Genomic DNA, 20,290 nt, shown 5'->3' with positions numbered 1-20,290 from the left:
CTGCACAGACAGGAAAAGAGGGAAACTAAAGCACTACACGTGATGGGCTACTTAGCAAGCAAGACATCAAATGGATTGTTGCGGAAGACTGGAGCAGCCAGACAACTCCGATCAAAATCTACGTAAATTGGATCAGACATGACATTACGGGAAACCTCGACAAAATTTCCGGACAAACGGTCAAATACAAAATACGACCACCACTCGCAGGGAACTGCAGTAAAGCCACAACTCACTTCCAGATGTCAAAACGGTAAAAAAAATAAAAATAAAATGGCGGCGTCATCCGGATTAATGACACCACTATTCATTTTCAGGAGGAAAATGGATTTGATGTACAAGCAAATGTATTTATGAGCTTGGTAACAGAATTAAATTAAATGTGTAAGACAAGGTAACCCCGTAGATCAGCGTGGAGTAATTTTATAATTTTATTACCTGCGTACTGGACTTTTTTTGGGGGGGGGGGGGGTGGAATACGTATCTATTTATGCTGAGAGTCAGTATTATGAAAAAGAAAATTGCCATGGTCACCATGGGCCGCTGTCACATTGGCCTTGAAACATTATACTTTTTTTTTTGGAGGGGGGGGGGGGGTCTTCATCTGTCTCCACCGCATGAAATTTAATATAGTCCCGCCACACCACCTCCCTTTTTAATTCACGGTGACACTAACATTGTGTGGTCCCATCGTTGCGGACCAGGTGTGAGCCACATGAGTCACCACGTGCGACAGCATGGGAGACGACCACGGCGAGAAAAGAAGACCGAAAGAGGCGAGATGACACGGTGGGGGCGAGTGGCGCGACGAGGTGCGCCGTGAAATGTGCACATAGGCCCAAAATAGATGCACGGTGATGCGCATTCACTAGAGGGGAGGTTGCTGACGGTGTAGCGGGTGGGGGGGGGGGGGGGGGGGTAACATTGTACACGAGGCTGCGGTGCTCCAATGGAGAGCTGTGATCCGTGAAAAAGGGAAGCCGGGGCGGGGGGTGCGGGGGGGGGGGGGGGGGGGGGTGCGCAGGCAGGTGAAGCAAGAATGGTGTAAAAGATGGAAACTGCGCAGAGGGATGGATGTAGACGGTGTGAAAAGGGTGGATGGGATGCGTCGAAAGAGAAAAGTTATGAGAATTGAGCGAATGGGAGGGGGTGGGGGTGGGGGGTGGCAGCGAGCAGCTATGTAGAGGTAGACAGAGTGTGCAGGATGTTGCTCTGGGGCCTGGGCAAATAAACGGGAGAGTGCTGACATTTGCACGCTGGGCCAGCTGGGAAAGAAGGACACTGAGGGAGACTGCGGAGGGAGAGATAAGGAAGAACAAAAGGGGTGAGAAAGGAGAGGAAACGGGGGGGGGGGGCATCATGCGTGTGTGTGTGAGAGAGAGAGAGAAGGGGAACTTCCTGCATGACTCCAGTCTTCCTCACACGCACGAAGGCATGCACGCGCACGCATGTATAGCCCTTCCTCCGCCTTCCTCTCCCAGCTCCCCCTTGATCTAAAAATAGCCCCCTTTTCCTTTTTTCCTACAAGAGGCAGCAACCATTCCGAACCAATCAACGTTTTTCTGTCAAAGCCATGCGTGCCCCACCGCCTCTTCCACGTGTGCAACACGGGGAACCCCTAGCTGAAGGTACGAAAGAAAGTGCCCCCCCCCCTCCCCCCGAACCAGACTCTCTTTTTTCTCCAGTTGAAAGAAGCTTCAAAGGAATATTCAGATGAGTGTTTGCTAAAATAAAATAAAGAACATGCAGGGAGCATGAAAGCAGAAGGCAGATCTATGGGGTGGGGGGGGGGTGCTTATCACCCTCCTACTTTGATTGTTCAACACGCTTTGCATCTCATGTAAAAAAAAAGGTATTGAAATATCCATTATGAATACAAGAGAAAATTGACACAAGAGTGTCAGGGTGAGGATGTATATAATCCCGATACAAACCAAAAGTTGTAAAAAGGGTAAAGTATGAGCCTTAATGGAGACTTCTTACTTTTTCTTTTCTGATTGATCTAAAAATGATTTAGTAGATATAAACACATAACGATTAGATACGTTTTTTACTTCATCCTACTCCCTTGAACATAATAACTGTGTTGAATGAAGACTGATTTCTTTCTTTTAACTTTTTTATCTACCTTATTTTCTGTCAAATTATTACTGTATATGTTTTATGTTCAATAAACAAACAAACAAAACAAACAAAACAATGTACATTTTTGGTCCACAAGTATTCCTTTTTGAGTTTTTCCATCAGTTTGCTTTTACGCCATCGACCGCCCCAATGGATGTGAAACGCTGAAGCAACTTTCTTTTCAGCTGTGAGAAAATACATGAAAGACGTGATGGCGCAATCCCAAAAGTTAGATCCATCCATGAGCTTGTTAATTGCCACGATCAGTCAGCTGAGGCCATCAAATTATCAATCAGCTGTATTTTTTTTCCACCCCAAAGACAAATATCTTTGAAGCTCCAACGGGGTTTTTTTTTTTTTGGAAAGGAGGAGGATTTCTCTGGAGTTCCTTGAGAAATTCCATCCAACATCCAAGCCGGAGGTATTTTATGAGCCAGTCGATTTGTGATGTCTGAGCGCTACCGGCGAGTGTGAGTGACTGCAGCAGCAGCAGCAGCAGCCCGGATATCCCTAGGCGACGGCAGTGGGAGGAGAGCGCCAGCCCTGATTGTCAGAAGTGCGATTCGGGCCAGAAGTGCTTCACATGAGACGCGGATGCTCACCCAACAACAAAAACGCCAGCGCGCACTCGCTGTTAAAGTGTTAATCACGGAGCCGTGCCGGAGCAAAGGAGATCAGGCCGCAAGCGGGCAGGGATCAAAAAACGGCAGCGTCTGCAAAGAAACCAACTGTGCGTGCTTTGGGGTGGGGGTGAAAAAAATAAAAGAAATCACATTGGTCAACGTCATTTTTGGCAGAAATAATCAACACTAAATTCTATTATTGTAAAGTGTCCTTGGGTGTCTTGAAAGGCGCTTATAAATAAAATGTATTATTATTATAATTATTATTGCCAAGTTGGCCTTCATGAAATGACGCGATCCTCACAACACAGAGCAAGTTTTGCATAAAATTTGCATATGCTGGATGAGAAATGCGATTCCCGACTTAGTTCGAAACAATTCGATGTACTCAAGCTTGTTGATGCTCCTTTAAACGACCAAGTCGGAAAGTCTGCGCAACAACAGAGCACACAAGACCCCGCGTCGCGCCACTCGGAAATACTTTTCCAGATGCATTTTTGCCGTCAGAACCGCAAAGAGGTCCGTCAAGTTCAACCTTTACCTTACAGGAGGCTGCTGTCGTTTTTCGGACAAAACGTTGCCGCGTGGAAATGTCCTCCGTGACAATTGACTGACGGGCACGGTCCCCGGTTCTATCCATCCGGTTTTCTTTGCTAAGTTATACGGGCTGTCAAGCTAGCAGCATTCATCAAGTACGTCTTGCCTACTCCATCATTTCCGGGACATAAAGCAGTCAGCGCTCATTATCTTGCCGAGAACCTACACTAATGGGGGTTTTCCCCCTCAAAGTAGGCAAGCACATCCCCCCCCCCCCCAAACACACACATATGTCAAATTTAAGCACGGAGACCTAAGATAAATGTCCTAATCATCTTTTGTACATTTGAACGGTTGTCTATCATCACTGCTCCTCACGGTGGGCAGATGTGGAAAAAGTCTTGTTGTGAGACAAGAATTTGGGGAAAAAATATAATGAAATGGGCTAAACTGTTTTGTCGAATAAATGATGAGCGGGTTGTCAAATATCGCAATTCCTAACACAGTTGTCAAAGGCAAGCAAGGGGTTTAAAATTAAACCAAAATGTCAATGTCTGGAGGACTGTAATGAATTGAAGCTGACTGGAAGTTGCAAATAAGTCACAGCGCAATATTAAAGCAAAAAGTTGCCCCAGCAGTGCAAGATCCAAAAGGGAAGATGCCGTTTCAGGGTCCAAGCATAGCTAGCTAGCAAGCTACGCTAAATGCATGCTGAAATTGCGGCAAGTCATAAGATGATGCTCCTATACAGCGGGAGGGGGACACTCATACTGGACTCTAAAAGGGTTTTGCATGGCACCATTTCAGGGGGGCGGGGGGGGAACAAAAAAAAACTTCGCCACCACCACCACCATCAAAGATTGTAAAATCATCCCAATTTGTCTGACTGTTGACATGATTCGATGAGCTATATTTTGGTTCCTCTGCGCTCAGTTCACACCGCGATTGGTCAGAAGATTTAACCTGCTCTTTTTTTGGCACGTGTCAAAGAGAGGCATCGTCAGTATTTGTCCAGAGGTGTTAACTTGACACAGCGCTTCTATTGGAGTCAGGGGCCATTATTTGGGGAAATGAAAGCATCCATGTAAACTGGCCATGCAGAGCACTGGCAGCCCACTTGTACCGTTTTCTGCCCTTTATCATCGAACAGCGGCGCCAATGGCCCTCCAGCCCGGACAGGCCGCTACAGAGGTCAGACATGAGATTGAGATGACATCTGCTGGTGGGAGGGGATGACATCTCATCACGCCAATAAGCCTCATAGCCGGAGCGAGATCACTTGTCTGCTTTTTCCACGCTGAATACAAACACTGGGGGCCCGAGGACTTGGATTAAACGATGTCATGATAAATGTGAGGTATGGTGGATCCGCCTCCAGATTGTAAATGCGGGTGGGGTGGACGTCGTCTAACTGGAGGGCTAAAACCTGCGCCGTCCTCCACGCCGGTGGAGGAGAGCGGTACATCTGCATTCCGAGGCAGCGTGCATGACCAAATTAATAAAGGCTTGACGGTCTTGACTAAAATATCGCGGCAGATAAAGTCATCCAATATAAACCCAATGTATCTTAGCAACCTTGTTAATTCTGAGAGGATCAGCGGGGTAAGCGGCGCGAGCGCGGCACCCGGCATCAACGACACACCCAGCAGCAACTCGCACGCCAATTACTCGCCAACCCACGACACGCACCATCATGGCCGCTATCTCTCCGCGAGAGTACGATGCAGATGAACGCGTACACGCTCAGACGTTGCATCCGCACACGCGCGCAAGGGGCCTTACTGTAAGCAGCCGGGGGAAGGGAGGATGGGTGCGGAGTGGAACAATGGGATCCTAATCGTCGGGGCCGCGTTTCAAAGCCTCTCCTCTCCGCAACACGGTTTCTAGATAAGATGTGAGGATGCTATTTATATCTGCAGGGGGATGGGGGGAGTGGGCGGGGGGCAACCAGCGGGTTACTTTTCATTTATTTGAAGTTGGAGCTTATTTGGGGAGTTGGAGGTGGATGGAGAGGGGGGGTATGGGGGGATGTTACATAACGCAAGGAGAACGACATTCCACCTGACTGCGACTGCTGTGGGTCGGCCACTGCAGAAGGCAACGAAAGGAATCAATGAGACATTCGTGAATAGCACAGTACTTGAGATAATTATCAGTTGGGTAGATTGGACCCTCAGTTTATGATAGAATTCCGCTCCTTTTTTTTTGTGGGGGGGGGGGGGAGTATTCTGAAGCCGTATGCTATTCGTAGCCTTAAACTGCCATTGAGGGCCCTTCCTGCAGTCCTATTTACAGACATAACGATTTGTTTATTTGCAGATGAAGAACAACGAGTTTAAATGTGAAATAAGTCAAATATTTTGTTTGAATGCAAAGGGAGGGGGTGGGGGTCTTTTTGGGACAGTATGAGTTACAATTAGCCATTTGATTGACTAGCAACGAACCAGTCGAGGGGGTTTTCCGCCACTGGCTCAAAATCAGCTGGGATAGGCTCCAGTTTGGGAAAAGCGGTATGAAAAAAAAATACATGCATAGAGACTTAGAATTGATTTAACGGGGACTGATATTTTGCTATTTACAAAAAATTAACTAACCAGTGGGAGGCCCGGTAGTCCAGTGGTTAGCACGTCGGCTTCACAGTGCAGAGGTATCGGGTTCGATTCCAGCTCCGGCCTCCCTATGTGGAGTTTGCATGTTCTCCCCGGGCCTGCGTGGGTTTTCTCCGGGTGCTCCGGTTTCCTCCCACATTCCAAAAATATGCATGGCAGGCTGATTGGACGCTCTAAATTGTCCCTAGGTGTGAGTGTGTGCGTGGATGGTTGTTCGTCTATGTGTGCCCTGCGATTGGCTGGCAACCGATTCAGGGTGTCCCCCGCCTACTGCCCGGAGACGGCTGGGATGGGCTCCAGCACCCCCCGCGAGCCTAGTGAGGATCAAGCGGTACGGAAGATGAATGAATGAATGAATGAATAACTAACCAGTTGAATTGAATGAGATAAGCGAATGACAAAATATATTGATAAATATACAAAGGCTAAATGAAAGCAACACATATGAAAACGATCCTTCCCAATTTAAACGGTCGGTGGGCCGGATACGTTTGGGCAGAACGGAGCAGGCTAACATGTGCCCATTATGTGGGCGCTACAAAATGGATGGCGTTCAACCTTTGGGATTCTCCTTCAACACCAAATGAGTCCATCCATTTGGATTCAGCAGTGGCCCCGAGACAGATCCCGAGTGCAAACCTCATGCGGGCTGAAATCTGGCATCTCCAATGCACCTTCGACACACCGGCAAGACCACTTCCAGCACACACACACACACACACACGCACACACACACAGGCGCCAGATGTGCAGAGACAGAAAGACAAAGAGGAACAGACAGCTCTGTTCTTCGCAGCCGAGTCTCAGGCAAGCACGACCGTAGAGTGAAGAGGCAGCTCCAGCACAGGCTGCGGGGCGGGGGGGTAACAAATGCCCCTGAGGGAGGGTGGTGTGGGAAAGAACCCCGGCATGCTGTGGAGGAGACCAATTGGCAGTGGATGAGAGGAAGGGGGGGGACCATAGCGGGGGAAGAGGAGCAGCATCGGTGGTAAAAGATTGGAAAGGGGTTAAGGTAGAGAGGGAAGGGAGAGAAGATGTAACACAGGGGACTAATAAAAATGTATAGGAGGGGGAAGCAGGGGGGGCCAAGAAGATGAGAGTGGAAGGCATAATCAGGTGATGGGGAAACGGTAATGAAGTTAAAGGAGGGAGAGAATCCGTGTTTGCAAACCTCCCACGCGGTCGCCACCATTTTGACCACCAGTTGAACAACATTTTCCATTTTCCAACCAGCACCTTTGCCGGCCCACCATGAATAAAACACGCTTGAGGTTTAAACGCAGCACCGGCGAAAGCAATCCACACTCCCACACCACTAAATTCATTCAAAAACCCAATTAACGAGCAATCGCTCACAAACGAGGCCCCCCCCCCACCCCCCATCCGAGCTTTTCTCTTTCCAAATGTCCTTTGTATGACCTCCGGCAATCCTTTTTAGCGCCGCGTCGCGCCGTGGAGCCTCCGTCCACAACCAGCCGACGTCCCAACTTTGAGACGGCAGCGCTCCGCATTTCTTCACAAAGGCCTCTCTTGTATTGATGTTTTATTAATAAGGCCATAAATATTGAAAAGACACTTACTAATGAAGCCACGCGCAAAGCTCCGGGGACAATTTACAGCGCGAGGGAAAGCGGAGACCTTGAACACGACACCCTAAACTTCTTTTACCGGCCCCGCTTCCTAATTTTCAATTCCCACACCATCATTCGAATTAGCCCTGCAGTTTGCAAATTACGCACACGCAACTTACCCTACCTGCTTCGATGCACCCCCCCCACCCCGGCTACCCCGCCCTCACTTGAGACTTAACGTTCTTATGGTTACTCTGTGATCGCTCACTCAAAGGGAAAGGAGGAGGGAGAGAAAGAGGATCCAAAGTGAAAGAGGTCAAGGGTCACGGTAGGGTTGAGAGTTCTGCTCCGGAGTCACCGCCAGCATCCATCCATCCATCCATCCATTTTCTGGACCGCTTAATCCTCACTAGGGTCGCGGGGGGTGCTGGAGCCTATCCCAGCCGTCTTCGGGCAGCAGGCGGGGAACACCCTGGATCAGTTGCCAGCCAATCGCAGGGCACACAGAGACGAACAACCATCCACGGCCACATTCACACCTAGGGACAATTTAGAGCGTCAAATCAGCCTACCATGCATGTTTTTGGAATGTGGGAGGAAACCGGAGCACCCGGAGAAAACCCACGCAGGCCCGGGGAGAACATGCAAACTCCACACAGGGAGTCCGGAGCTGGAATCGAACCCGGTACCTCTGCACTGTGAAGCCGACGTGCTAACCACTGGACTACCGGGCCGCCCCACCGCCAGCATGTCGAATTCAATTTGGGCCGCTGATAAAAGTGAAACCTGCGTCGTCAATCCCACCCAGTGGTGAGAAGTTAAAGACGGCAGCCGCGTCTTGGTGGGATTTCAGCGACTCAATGCCCTCCCCGTCACCCACCCCTCGGTTCACTGTCCGCAAATCCGATTTCATGCCAGCCGAGCAAAACAAAAGCCCGTCCGACACAGCTGAGGTTTCAGAGCGCTCTGCCCACAAACATTGTAAAATACAGGGGGGGGGGGGGGCAACAAAGCGAAACGGGAACTCAGTTGTGCCCGGAATGACGCAGGAGCTTTCAGAGGAGCCACCGCACACTTTTTCTGACTGTGTGACGTCTTGGGAGGAGATGAAAACTGGGAAGACGCTCTTGTGAAGGTCACGTCCAAACAACAACTCCATTATTAAATACCTCCACCGGAGTGCAGCGTGCGAGGCAACAGAACGCCTGGCATGTCCTTTGTGCTGGTTAGTGACACACTCGCAGGATTATGCAGAAACATTTCATTGATTTCGATATACGGACGTGAAAAAGAAGAAGTCTATCGGCAGTGCGCGACGGGTGGACGGTTCCGGTCGGATACCAAGCGTTTTTTGAGTAACCCGGGATAAGACGGCGTGAATCAATCAGACGGGGGGCCAATCAGCTAATGCGAGATTATCTTGAGTGCTCCGTCTGACGTGAAAGACGACACTAAGCTAAAATGACGTTTGCTTCACACGAGGCTCTCTGCAAGGTTCCAAATGATGGAAAAACATCTCAAGCGGGGGGTTGAGAACCCATTTCAGTCTTCTGCGAGCCGTGATGAATTCATGAGGTAAAAAAAAAAGAGGCATATATCATCCCCATTTTTGGATCGACCAGGGTTTGATTTTTGTAATTTTTCCAAGTTTCATGGCAGACCAGATTCAATGCTCTGATGCGCTGCATGCGGCCCATCGAGTCAACGTTCCTCAATCCAATGGGACCGGCCACTCTCGAAACAGCTCGAAGCAATATGCAAATCTTGCAAATGATCAGTTCCCGAAATTGACGCTTCCTCATTTCAGTCTGATACGTCACTCGGAAAGGCCGTTCATCGATACCCGCTTGAAGCGAGCCCCCATTCACAGAGGGGGGCCTTCAAACCATGCGCTGTCGCTTTGCGCGGCAAAAAACAATGCTCTTTGTAGCGCACTCCCGTCTTCGAAAGTAGTGCGGCCGTCATTGAGAGACGCACAGAGGAAATTTACGGATTGAAGTTGCACGCAAAAACTACAAGGCTTGTTGCTGTGTGTGTGAGTGGGTGGCTGGTAATGTGTGTGTGTGTGTGTCTGTGTGTGTGTGTGAGAGAGAGAGCATATGGGTGTGCGTGAAGCATTCGGCTCGTCTTATTTCCCAAGATACAAAGTTTCTCTCACACACACACACACACACACACACACACACACACACACACCCCGAGAACCCCAGGCCGGCTTGTGCTAATGATGCAGCCTCATTGCAGCTCCCTTCATTACGTTCAATTCTCTGGACAATGTCAGCAAGTGCACACACTCGCGCTCGATCTTGCACACCCTCATCTCTTGGTCATGCATTTCATTGGCAGACAACCAGTGAGATACTTTTGTGATGATCGCTATCGTGTGTGTGTGTATATAGATAAAGAGAGAGAGACTTACACACACATACACACACACACACTGCCCATAACAAATAGTAGCCGTACGTCACGGAAGCCCAAACAAGTCAGACTGTGACGTTTGACTTCACCGAGGAACCAGTGTGGCTAGCGGAGTTGTCTGGTGGCCTGCAGGCAAGAGCTGCCTAATAGAGTGCTCCACTTGCTTTGTTTCACACATCTCATCACTTATCCCCGCGGAGACACTCACACATGTACAAGACAGCGCAAGGACAAGCAAGAGGGAAACCCCCTGGAGAGGGGAGCAAGTGCATTTCGGGTCTTTGTGGTTTGACGGGGAAGAATTGGGCAGATCTTTGTGGACTTCAAATGAGTCATGTTGGCAGACGACAGCCAATTCAAATTCAAATTTAGAATGGCAAACATGAGAACCGAGCCTGTATTGCATCTGTGTAACATAAAGAACACACGAGCAACTTGGAAGTCCTCCACAAATCATCCGACTGCAAGCCGAGATGCCAAAAAAAAAAAAAAAAAATCACAAAAGCGTTTGTTTCACTGACTTTAAGCTCTAACTGACATTGCCGTCCACTCCTCAACTAGTCGACTAGTCTCTTCAACCCCTACGGTGAGGTGAGAATCTATCATTTGATGTCTTTAAAAGTAGAAATCCGGAAATAAATCACTTTCCACGACATGCTGCTAGAATCGGGAAAGGTGCGATGCTGAATAATTGAGGGAGTGCGTGAGAACACCCGGACCATGCGCACACACACACACACACACGCACTACCGTGCAAACACACGAGGTCATCCATTAAACGCACCTCCATTATTCACACCTATAGGCACGAAGGAGTTGAGTGCAGACAGACAGCAAGTAGGTATTAAAAAAAAAGTTTGAAAGGTGTACGAAAGGAAGGTGAGAGCAGTGAGGCAATGGCAACAGAAATAGCAAGTGGGGGGGGGGGATATGTAGGAGATGAAATGGGGACTTTCAAGCGGGTTGGGCGGAGGAGGTAGGTTCGCGATGACATGCATTCGGATTAGTCAAACCGGATTTTAATCATCGTTGATACGGGTGTGATTACGGCGACCGATGTTACGAATGTATCATGTGAGCGGGCCAACGACTGCAGCAATCGCCGTCAATTACGAAGGCAATGTCGGCGATCTCCATGGCAACAGTAAACACGAGCGGGGGAAATACAAGTAGTTACCTTGCACTCTCTGTGGAAGGGGGTGGGGTGGGGGGGAGGGGACAAGTGTATTACTGTATTGCAAAAATTGACCGTCAACAGCTACAATCAAGGCAAGGAATTTACATCGTAATCTGGAAACATTTCATCAATACAAGAATTGGAAAACTGTAGTAAAGAGGAATTTCCGGATTTTTTAATTTACACTTTAATATTTTTTTTGGGGGGGAGGGGCGTTAGACAGAGAGAACAATGTAGACCAGGCATGTCCAAAGTCCGGCCCGCGGGCCAAATCCGGCCCGCGGTCGAATTTCATCCGGCCCTCGGCCCCCGTCATAAAATCAGTGCCGTCTGGCCCGCAGGTTGGGCGCAATGGAACACGTGTTGCATTGACTGAGGTCTCGTAGACTGGTGAGTGATGTTTCATAGAGTACTGCTTCCCTCTAGTGGCTAAATGAGTAATAGCATTCACTAAATGAGTAATAGCATTTAGACACTAGAGGGCATCACTCACGAGTTAACAAGACATCACTCCGTGTTTATATTGACTGATATGTCATATTTCAAATTCCTGTTTCAAATGAACCAAAAGAAATTCTTAAGATTGTTGAAATTAAAATAAAAATGGAAATGTGAAACAGACTGGCTTACTAAAATTTGTTGAACAATATTGTTGTTCAATGTAAAGAATGTCAGCCAAGGTCGGCCCCCCGACATTTTACCACGTAAAATCTGGCCCCCTTGGCAAAAAGTTTGGACACCCCTGATGTAGACAAACCCTTCGACAAAGTATCTAATTTAGCAAAGGCGCACGCGAGTGAGATAACGTGAATTTTTGTCTTCTCGTCAAGAGGAAAGCGATCATTTTTTTTGGCAACCAGGATATGATAACAGCAAGGCGGCTAAGCGGACATTTCGCGAGTCCCCCAACCCCGCTGACTTGACACCACCTCTTGCATTCTCCACCACTCCCCCCCACGCCCCAGGTCTAATTAACACCTCGGCTGAGGATCCTGCCGTGGCTGCAGACCACAAGGGGAAGTAATCAGTTAAAACCAAGTACCGTATCTTTTATCTAAATCTTCATCGGAATCACTCAACAGTTTCTCCCCCTTCGTGCGGGTTATCGGGAGGGACAGGAAAGGACTCAATCTTTGTCTTCTCTCAGCAAAAAAAAAAGAGGAACAAACAGCGTTTGACCCCCATTATGGACCCCCCCACCCCCTAACATATAACTGCCACATATTTTTCACACATCACATTGAGTTATCCTCAGCATATTGCACTGGTGCACCTCACCGGACTCAACAGACACCTCAAAAGATCAACTCCGCTTGAGTTTGGCTTGGACTTTTTCCGAAACGGGTCAAACGGTGCAAAGAGGAGAGGAAAGCGGGAAGAGAAAAATATGCAGAAGAAATTGCGGGCGTATTTAAACCTGACAGACTTCTACAGTGAACACTCACTTTAGTTCAGCGTAACCCACTAAGTGGACCTCCGTTTACCAAGGTGGGTCCCCCCCCATCTCCCCCCTTTTAATTCCCTCCAGATGTTGCAGTCATACAATGGAGTTTGTGGTTATGCAGATAATGCCTCATGAGATGCCACTCTGTCCGAAACGGCACACGATTAATGAACCTTTTTGTAATTAACATCTCAACAATAACATGGAGGGAACCACCAAGAACATTTACAGTTGCGATGGGAAAAGATCACCTCATATAGTTCTGGATTTTAAATTAACTAACGTAGATTAGAACAAATTTAAAATAAAATAAAAAGTGGGCCGAGTACAACGAAGGTCAGAGGTAAAAGCAGGAGTCAAGAAGTTGTGATGGCGTCATGTAAAATGTACATATTACATCATCTTCATTCACATCTTTCTCCATTTTGAATTTACGTATGTGAAATATGTGTACCATCCTTTCCTTCCTTGATGCACCATGAATTTATCACCAGTATGAAAAGAGCATCTAGCACCAACTGCCCAATGCGTTTTTTTTTTTTTTGGTGTTTGTTTGTTTTTTAATCAATCAAACCATGCCAGATATTGACACTAAAAAGCTTCACTTAATCATTTTGACCTCCCGAGAAGAATATCAAACAACCTTCTCGTCTACGGCGACGGCAGCTTAACAAGTTTTAACGCCTCGCCTGAGTGACGGACTGCGACGCGGTTTTGGGGCCAGGGGGATTACTTGCGCGGACTGTGGCAGAACGGGGAGAGTGATGGCTGCGTGCTAAGAAACGGGAGGAGCCGAGGCCGAGATGTTCTCTCTGCCGCGACAGCGACAATCCGCTCCACTTTGGCTGATTCAGCACTGAAAATAATTCCTTCGCGGAGAGGACTTAATTCTTATTCTGTTTGTGCGTCCCTGCTTCGCCATTGTCTATTCGGCTCACGTGGACACCCCCCCCCCCCCCGTTTGACTACATGGCCAATTCGATTCGTGGCAAAACGCAAAAAGGCACCAAGTGAGATTTTGGGAAGGATTCCATTGTCTTGTCGACGTGGCATATTGTTGAACAGATGCAAGGGTGTCATTGAGAGGGAAACGGAGCTGAAATGAGATTCGGGGGGGATACGCAGACGAACGGCGTCACGTCAGAGTGGAGGAGAAGAACAAGAAGGTACAAAAATCTGACTTGTGGCGCTGAACATTTTGAGTTTTTGAAAAAAAAAATAATGTTTTTATAACACAAAATACATCATTACAAAAATTGTAAAATGCGTAACTTAAGGCCTTTTTAATCTGGAGCACACAAGGGATATATATGTTAGCCAGCTATGATGTCACATTTGACCTTTGCCAATATGTGAGGTGATAGGTCAAAATGTGGCCAGCGTGCCCAATTCAAACTCCAACAATGTCTTCAGATGAGCGGGATGTGTTGTGAGCCAAAAACGATTGTTACAGGCAAGCGTCATAAACTTTATGTCACCGGCTAAATGATGCAGTGCCTTGGGGGATGGCAATTAAGGTATGCTAGCTAAGGTGCTGTGATGTCTTCAAATGTGGGCAAGGAGAGCCATAGTCCCCCGAGACAATTTGAGCCATTTATGAACAGGAGGAGTTTTTCACACACACACACAAACACACAAACACACAACTAGTCAAATGAGAACAACCGCAAGGAGCTTCGGGGCAAGACTCACACAGACTGACTCACATGCAGACCAACTTCAGCTCCTGACAACACCCATGAGGCCACACCTCTTAAAGACACAGATCCAAAACGCAGATATTACAATGCAGTAAATTGACATCCCCCCCACCCCAAATTGCTCACCGAGGAAGAGGAAGGTACAGTGCAGGGAGATTTCACTGTGATAGAGCAGTGCCTTAATCGTCGGGAGGGAAAGATGTGTGGCGTTTGGCTGGTGGGTTGCTCCCTGGAATGTGACTTTTTGTGAGGATGGCCTGGGAGTTTACTTACAACGATGCCCTAATGGTGCACGTCTGCAGTGTGTAGCGCAGCCGTACATCATTAGGGCTGGCTTTGCATGGAATAAAAATCAAGCCATCGTGCAACACAAGCCCCCCCCCCAAACACACACGATGGATTTACACAAACTCGCCATTATTTATGACATATGACAAGTTCAAACTTTTTGGCAAGAAATCATGGATGCCGACAGGCTTGATTTTGTTTTCGCGGGCCCAATGAAGTGACGCGGCGGGCCGGATGAGGCCCGCGGGCCTCGAGTTTGACACCAGTGTGCTAATTAGTAGCTATTTAGCCAACTAACCGTGTGGTCTGATCAAGCTAGCTGCCGCGCTTAGACCTAGCGCGGCAGCTAGCGCCAAAGAAATCCTTTTCCAGTAGCACCTTGCTAACCGTGACTGCATTCCACTTTTAGTAAAGCGTAATACAAAACTATGGGGGGAATTATATGTTCATTAATTCCACGGGGGCGGGGGGCTAAAGAGCTTCTGACCAACGTAGCGCTACTTTGACAACCTGTCTATGCAACCGGACAATCAGAGCCATATTTATTTTGAACGCGAGGGAGGTGGAGGTGATTTTTTTTTTTTGTGGTAGTGGGCCTCCTGCTCAATGCTCAGTCCGTGTGGAACAAAATCAAGCAGGGAGGCAGAATAGGAACGGTTTGGAAATGGTAAAATGTACACAGGAAGTCCACCAAACTAACAGCTTGGCATTTTAAGAATACTGTCTCTACGTTATTATAAATATGGTACATTCGACTTGGAAGCGCCTCGACACATTACAAACACCTTCATTTTTTTTTTTGTCGTCGTTTCCTTACACGCCAGCTCACGGCACCGAGTGCAGGCCAACAAATTCAGGTGACTGAATGTCACATTGAGAGCCGGGGAGATAAACGTGGCCTAATTAAAGCTCATTAAAAGTCAAGTCGAACAGATAGAAGACCGGACATCAACATGCAGGTTCACAGAAAAAAAGGCTTTCATCCTCCGTTAGAGAAGCTCACAATTTGAGCGTCACCTCCTTGACAAATGAAAGCACGCCCCCTCCGCCCCAACCCTCCGTGCAAATAAACCGACCAAACCAAACCTTCTGTTCAAACAAGCGCCGATGTTGATCAATTATACGAGAGCCACGCTCTCCCGCACTGCGTGTCCAGGGTCCAAACAGAGATGGGGCCCTGGGCTTCCATGTCACCTGCCTGGAGAGAAAAGAGCCAAGGGTATACCGAGACCCTCCAGTAGGTGAGAAGGCAAAGAGCCGCCCACACATGGAGGAATTAGAACAACACTCCACCAAAGGCCAACAATCCTAATTTGGATCAGGAGAGGAAAATGCTGAAAAGCGCCTTCGCCGCAACGCTGCCAAATGTGAAAATGCAAATCCGCACGGGTTCTTCTTTGGCTTGTAATCCATACTGCAAAAGTTTGGTGGGAACCGGCCAATCATTTTGTCTTGTTGCTTTGACGCTGGAAAATGCAACACAGATTGCTTATTTGCTTTGAAAAAAAAAATCTATTAAACCTTTCATTCATTCATTCATCTTCCGAACCGCTTTATCCTCACTAGGGTTGCGGGGGGTGCTGGAGCCTATCCCAGCTGTCTCCGGGCAGTAGGCGGGGACACCCTGAATCGGTTGCCAGCCAATCACAGGGCACACAGAGACGAACAACCATCCACGCCCACACTCACACCTAGGGACAATTTAGAGCGTCCAATCAGCCTGCCATGCATGTTTTTGGAATGTGGGAGGAAACCGGAGCACCCGGAGAAAACCCACGCAGACCCGGGGAGAACATGCAAACTCCACACAGGGAGGCCGGAGCTGGAATCGAACCCGGTACCTCTGCACTGTGAAGCCGACGTGCTAACCACTGGACTACCGGGCCGCCCTCTATTAAACCTAACTTTGCCATTTGCTGTGACCAAGCAAAAAACATTTTGGGCTCCAAAACGGATATAGTGCACACCCCTTAAGCTGCTTCATTTATAGGAGAACTATTACTCTGATTTTTTTTTCCTCGCGTCCACTGTGTTCTAATGTCACGAGAGAGAGAAATGGTCACTTAAACGGAGCAAAAAATGTTACCGTTTTTTTTTTTTTTGTGCTCCCCTGTCCCACTGGCTTGTTCGGACTCTCATCTAGTGTTCAAATAGCAGCAAAAGACTTTGATTTGGATAAAGGACTGTGATTTTGATTCTCTGTGACTGATGCCATGCCTTTTGAGTCCATCTGTTTGTGTCCTTCCCGCAACAAAGAAGACCGAGTGAAGATGTGCATTCTTGCGTTTCAAGAGTTGGAAGGATAGCGCGTTTGCCTCACAGTTCTGAGGTTCGGTGTTCAAATACCCAGCCGCCCACCCGACGCAAGATCAATAAAAACATAACCTACTTGGCCGCGCAATGAAAGCACCTCCGCTAAGTGAAAGTGGATCCAAATTGAAGCACATGGGCGTTTATTGCGCTCTCCGCGACTGATTCGCTACTAGCATGCTAAGGTCAGTGCAGCCCGATTTCAGCGCGGTCAGTCTGTTTCCAGCCAGGGGTGGAGGATGTGATGATGATGCGGGGGCGAAAGGCTGCACTGGTGCTCCCCCCACCCCCCACCCACTTCTTTTTCTTTGGGTGAGGAGGGTTCCCTGGCAGAATTTCAGAACACGGTCATTAGCCCACAGCTCTACCGCTGCCATCACTACTGCAATCCATGTGCGGGAGGGGGGGGGGGGGGAATAAAGTCTGCAGCGTGTGTGTGATCTCAGCTTTTCCTGAAATATTGATCGAGGCAGCCCCACACAGAACGAGTGGGAGAGGGGGGGGGGAGAGATGGGGGAGGGGGGCTGGGGGACGATAGCGAGGATATTCCTCTGGACAGATTTGATCGCGCGTCCTCTGAAATAGCATTTAGCTGCGGGGTGGGGGTCTGGGGGGGGGGGGGGTGTCATGCACAAGCCCACGATAACATGACAAAGCACCGCTATACACGCGTAAAAAAACGAAGGACGACGGCCAACAGATCCGACACATCCCTTTCCCAACATTGCTGAGAGACGCGCAGTCATCGTGTCTGGTGGAGGATCCCCCCCCCCCCACACACACACACAAACACACGCATACACACTCACGCATACTCGTCTTATCCGGCATCCAACATGCACGATGCGTGTGCAGCCCCCCCACAGATCCAACATGTGTCCTGTGAGCATCCCCCCCCCACCACCACCCCCCCTCACATGTGACACACACGAGCATTTTCGACACAGGCCAAGGATGCGCTCATCCGCTCCGCCACCTTGAGCAACACCTCCAGCCAAATAATGAATTCAATCAAACCGGCAGGTGTCCACATACGTTCGCACGAGGAAACGCGAACGCAACACGCCCGCGCGTTGTAATTTGCAGCTTAGCCAAAGCAGATCCGCGCATGAATTATTCAAGACATATCAACCGGCCACCTCTTTCCGCTCCTTTAAGGGAATCGACACGAGCCCACCTTGAGACCCCCGCAAATCCACGGCGCTGGATGGAATGGACCGTACCGTACAAAGTGCTCGTCTTTAATTAAGAGACGGAACATGCGGGGTTCAACGACATCAGCAAACATGGGAAAGATTCAAGCGGCTTCGGTTGTGATTTAAAATTTTTTTTAAAAAAGGCGACACACGATCGCCGGTCGGCGTTTCTCCTCTTACCCGTCAGGACTCCGACCCGAATTTGGTGGTCGTGGTTTGTTAAAATCATCCCGTCCGACGCCATGTTCAGCAGCGCTGTCGCCCGCACCGACAACTCACGGCAGGGCCCAGAGCCGATCGCATCGAACTTGCTGGGGAGAGGGAGGAAGAGGATAAAGCGGGGATGGAGGAAGAAGAGAAAGAGGAGGGAGGAGGTTGAGGACGAGGAGTGGTGGTATGGAGCAAAAGGGGAGGGGGAAGAGGGGGGGGGGACAGACGAGATGAGTAGAATGTCGAGCAATCACCGCATGAAGGCGTGCATCACTCAGCTGGCCCACTGACACAGTACCAGAATTAGACACGTTACTGTGGAGGGAACAACTAAGACAGTCCTTATGCTAGCGGTACCTCGGTCACTTTTAATTACTTGTGCGAGGAACAGCGACCTGTCTGGTTTATTACCGGTTTATACATTTGTAATAACTCATTTTTATCATAATTGGTGGACACACATCTCAGGTTCAAGCATGACGAGTAACTGAATTAGTCTCATCAATGGCAGCCTGCTTGGATTCCGAAACCTTCCATATTTGACGTCATGATCTTTCCAGAGACAGACTGAGACTGAATTAGAACATTTTTTCCCCCTTTTCTTCTGGTCGGAGGCAAATTAGATGTGTTGATTTTTATTGACATTTTTCATTGCTCTGTCCCAGAGCTGAGATATATGGGAGAAGATCACAGTCTGACCTGTAAAAAAAAAATGCAACCGCATCCCCCCGGCTAGAAAGGCTGTGCTGCTATTAATAGACTTGCTGCACGCCTCCACTGTGTATAATTTCTCGTTTGTTCTCATGGAAAAAAAAAAAGTGTCCATGCTCGAGCTTCGGTATCAATATACAAAATTCATTAGCACGAGCACACACACGTACATGGAAGAAATGGGGCAGCTTGATTGGCCCGCTTCATGCATGTTGTCTCAGATGAACCGACCAAGAAACTGACATTAGTCCCGTTAAATCAGACGGGCATGAGGATAGAAGACGGGTTTGCTTGACGCATTTTTTTTTTCATTTCAACCTGCAAGACAAGAAACCTACAGTAGATTAAGCACAAAATGGACGTTCTTTTCTGGAGTTTTGCATGGGGCCGCGCGTCATAATGGCGGTGTAATTACCTCAGTGTCAAATGAGCTGCTTGCCGCTCACCGAGAGGTGATGAGGAGACGAGGGCCATCGCTCTCCCTTTTTCCCCCCCCCTTACCATCCATCACAATAATAAGGAGAGCCCCCAGCTGACGGAGGAAGCAGTAAACCTGTTCTACCCGCTGGTGATTCACTTCCTTTCCCATCCACACGAGATGCAGATGTAAGGCCAAGGGCAAGAAGAGAGGGCCCGATCTATAGGCACGTGACATGCTGTATGTCAGGGGTTGTCATCTCCACAATATACAGGAGGAAGAAAAAAAAAGGGCGGGCGGGGGGTGGGGGTGGGGATCCTGAGGGGATATACAGTCAACCTCCGAAGTGGAACGACCTAAAAAGTGGTCAAATTTGAAGTTGAACACTTTTTTTCCCGGGTGATGTCATGACAGAAAAGAGCCAGTGAGAGGGAAACTGCAAATGTTGTTACGACAAATGGGAACAGGTCTGTTTGCTCAGTTACAACATGAGCAATACTCATCCATCCATTCGCTAATACTGTACAATACAACACATATTTAACGTTGTGTACAGTGTCCCGGGCTAGCTGGAGTCTTTCCCAGCTAACTTGGCAAGAGGCGGGGTACGCTGTGGGCTTGTTGCCAAGCAAACACCGGGCCCACGGATACAATCATACCATAAATTAAGCCATAATGGCCATAGTGTAAGCCTGAAAATAGTTAATTGACGTTACATCCTAGGGAAGGAATGTCTGGGAATCAAAATCAACATTTTTTGTTTGACTTTGGAGGTTTCACTGTATTTCACAACTGGGATCAAGGGAGAAGTCTGCAAATGTTTTTTTTCCCCCTGTCAGGAGAATGGAAGGAGGTGCACATGCGAAGGGTTCCCAAGCCTTTTGCTTCCACCTCAGTGAGGAAGCATTCCTAAAGGAAAACATCAGGAAGCGTGTCGCATGCAGCTATAC

At 48.5% G+C, this 20,290-nt stretch overlaps 1 protein-coding gene across 15 annotated transcripts in view; it reads right to left on the bottom strand.

Moving 5' to 3' along the window:
* gphnb (gephyrin b) overlaps positions 1-18,389 on the bottom strand; it is a 50,507-nt gene extending 32,118 nt beyond the window's left edge. For 14 of the 15 annotated variants that reach the window (XR_007960122.1, XM_052053113.1, XM_052053115.1 and 11 more), the window contains exon 1: positions 18,182-18,312. Coding sequence is in view for 14 of the 15 variants with exons in the window: in XM_052053113.1 (XP_051909073.1) it covers positions 18,182-18,245 (64 nt within the window). In the remaining variant the exon portion in view is untranslated. Of the gene's footprint in view, positions 1-18,181 lie in introns of all 15 variants that reach the window. The other variant, XM_052053117.1, reaches the window with a different exon arrangement.
* Between the last annotated feature and the right edge of the window lie 1,901 nt (positions 18,390-20,290).

Source organism: Hippocampus zosterae, chromosome 19 (genome assembly GCF_025434085.1).
Source record: "Hippocampus zosterae strain Florida chromosome 19, ASM2543408v3, whole genome shotgun sequence".
NCBI lineage: Eukaryota > Metazoa > Chordata > Actinopteri > Syngnathiformes > Syngnathidae > Hippocampus > Hippocampus zosterae.
The sequence above is the reverse complement of the archived record's forward strand: the minus strand, read 5'-3'. Positions and strand labels throughout refer to the sequence as shown.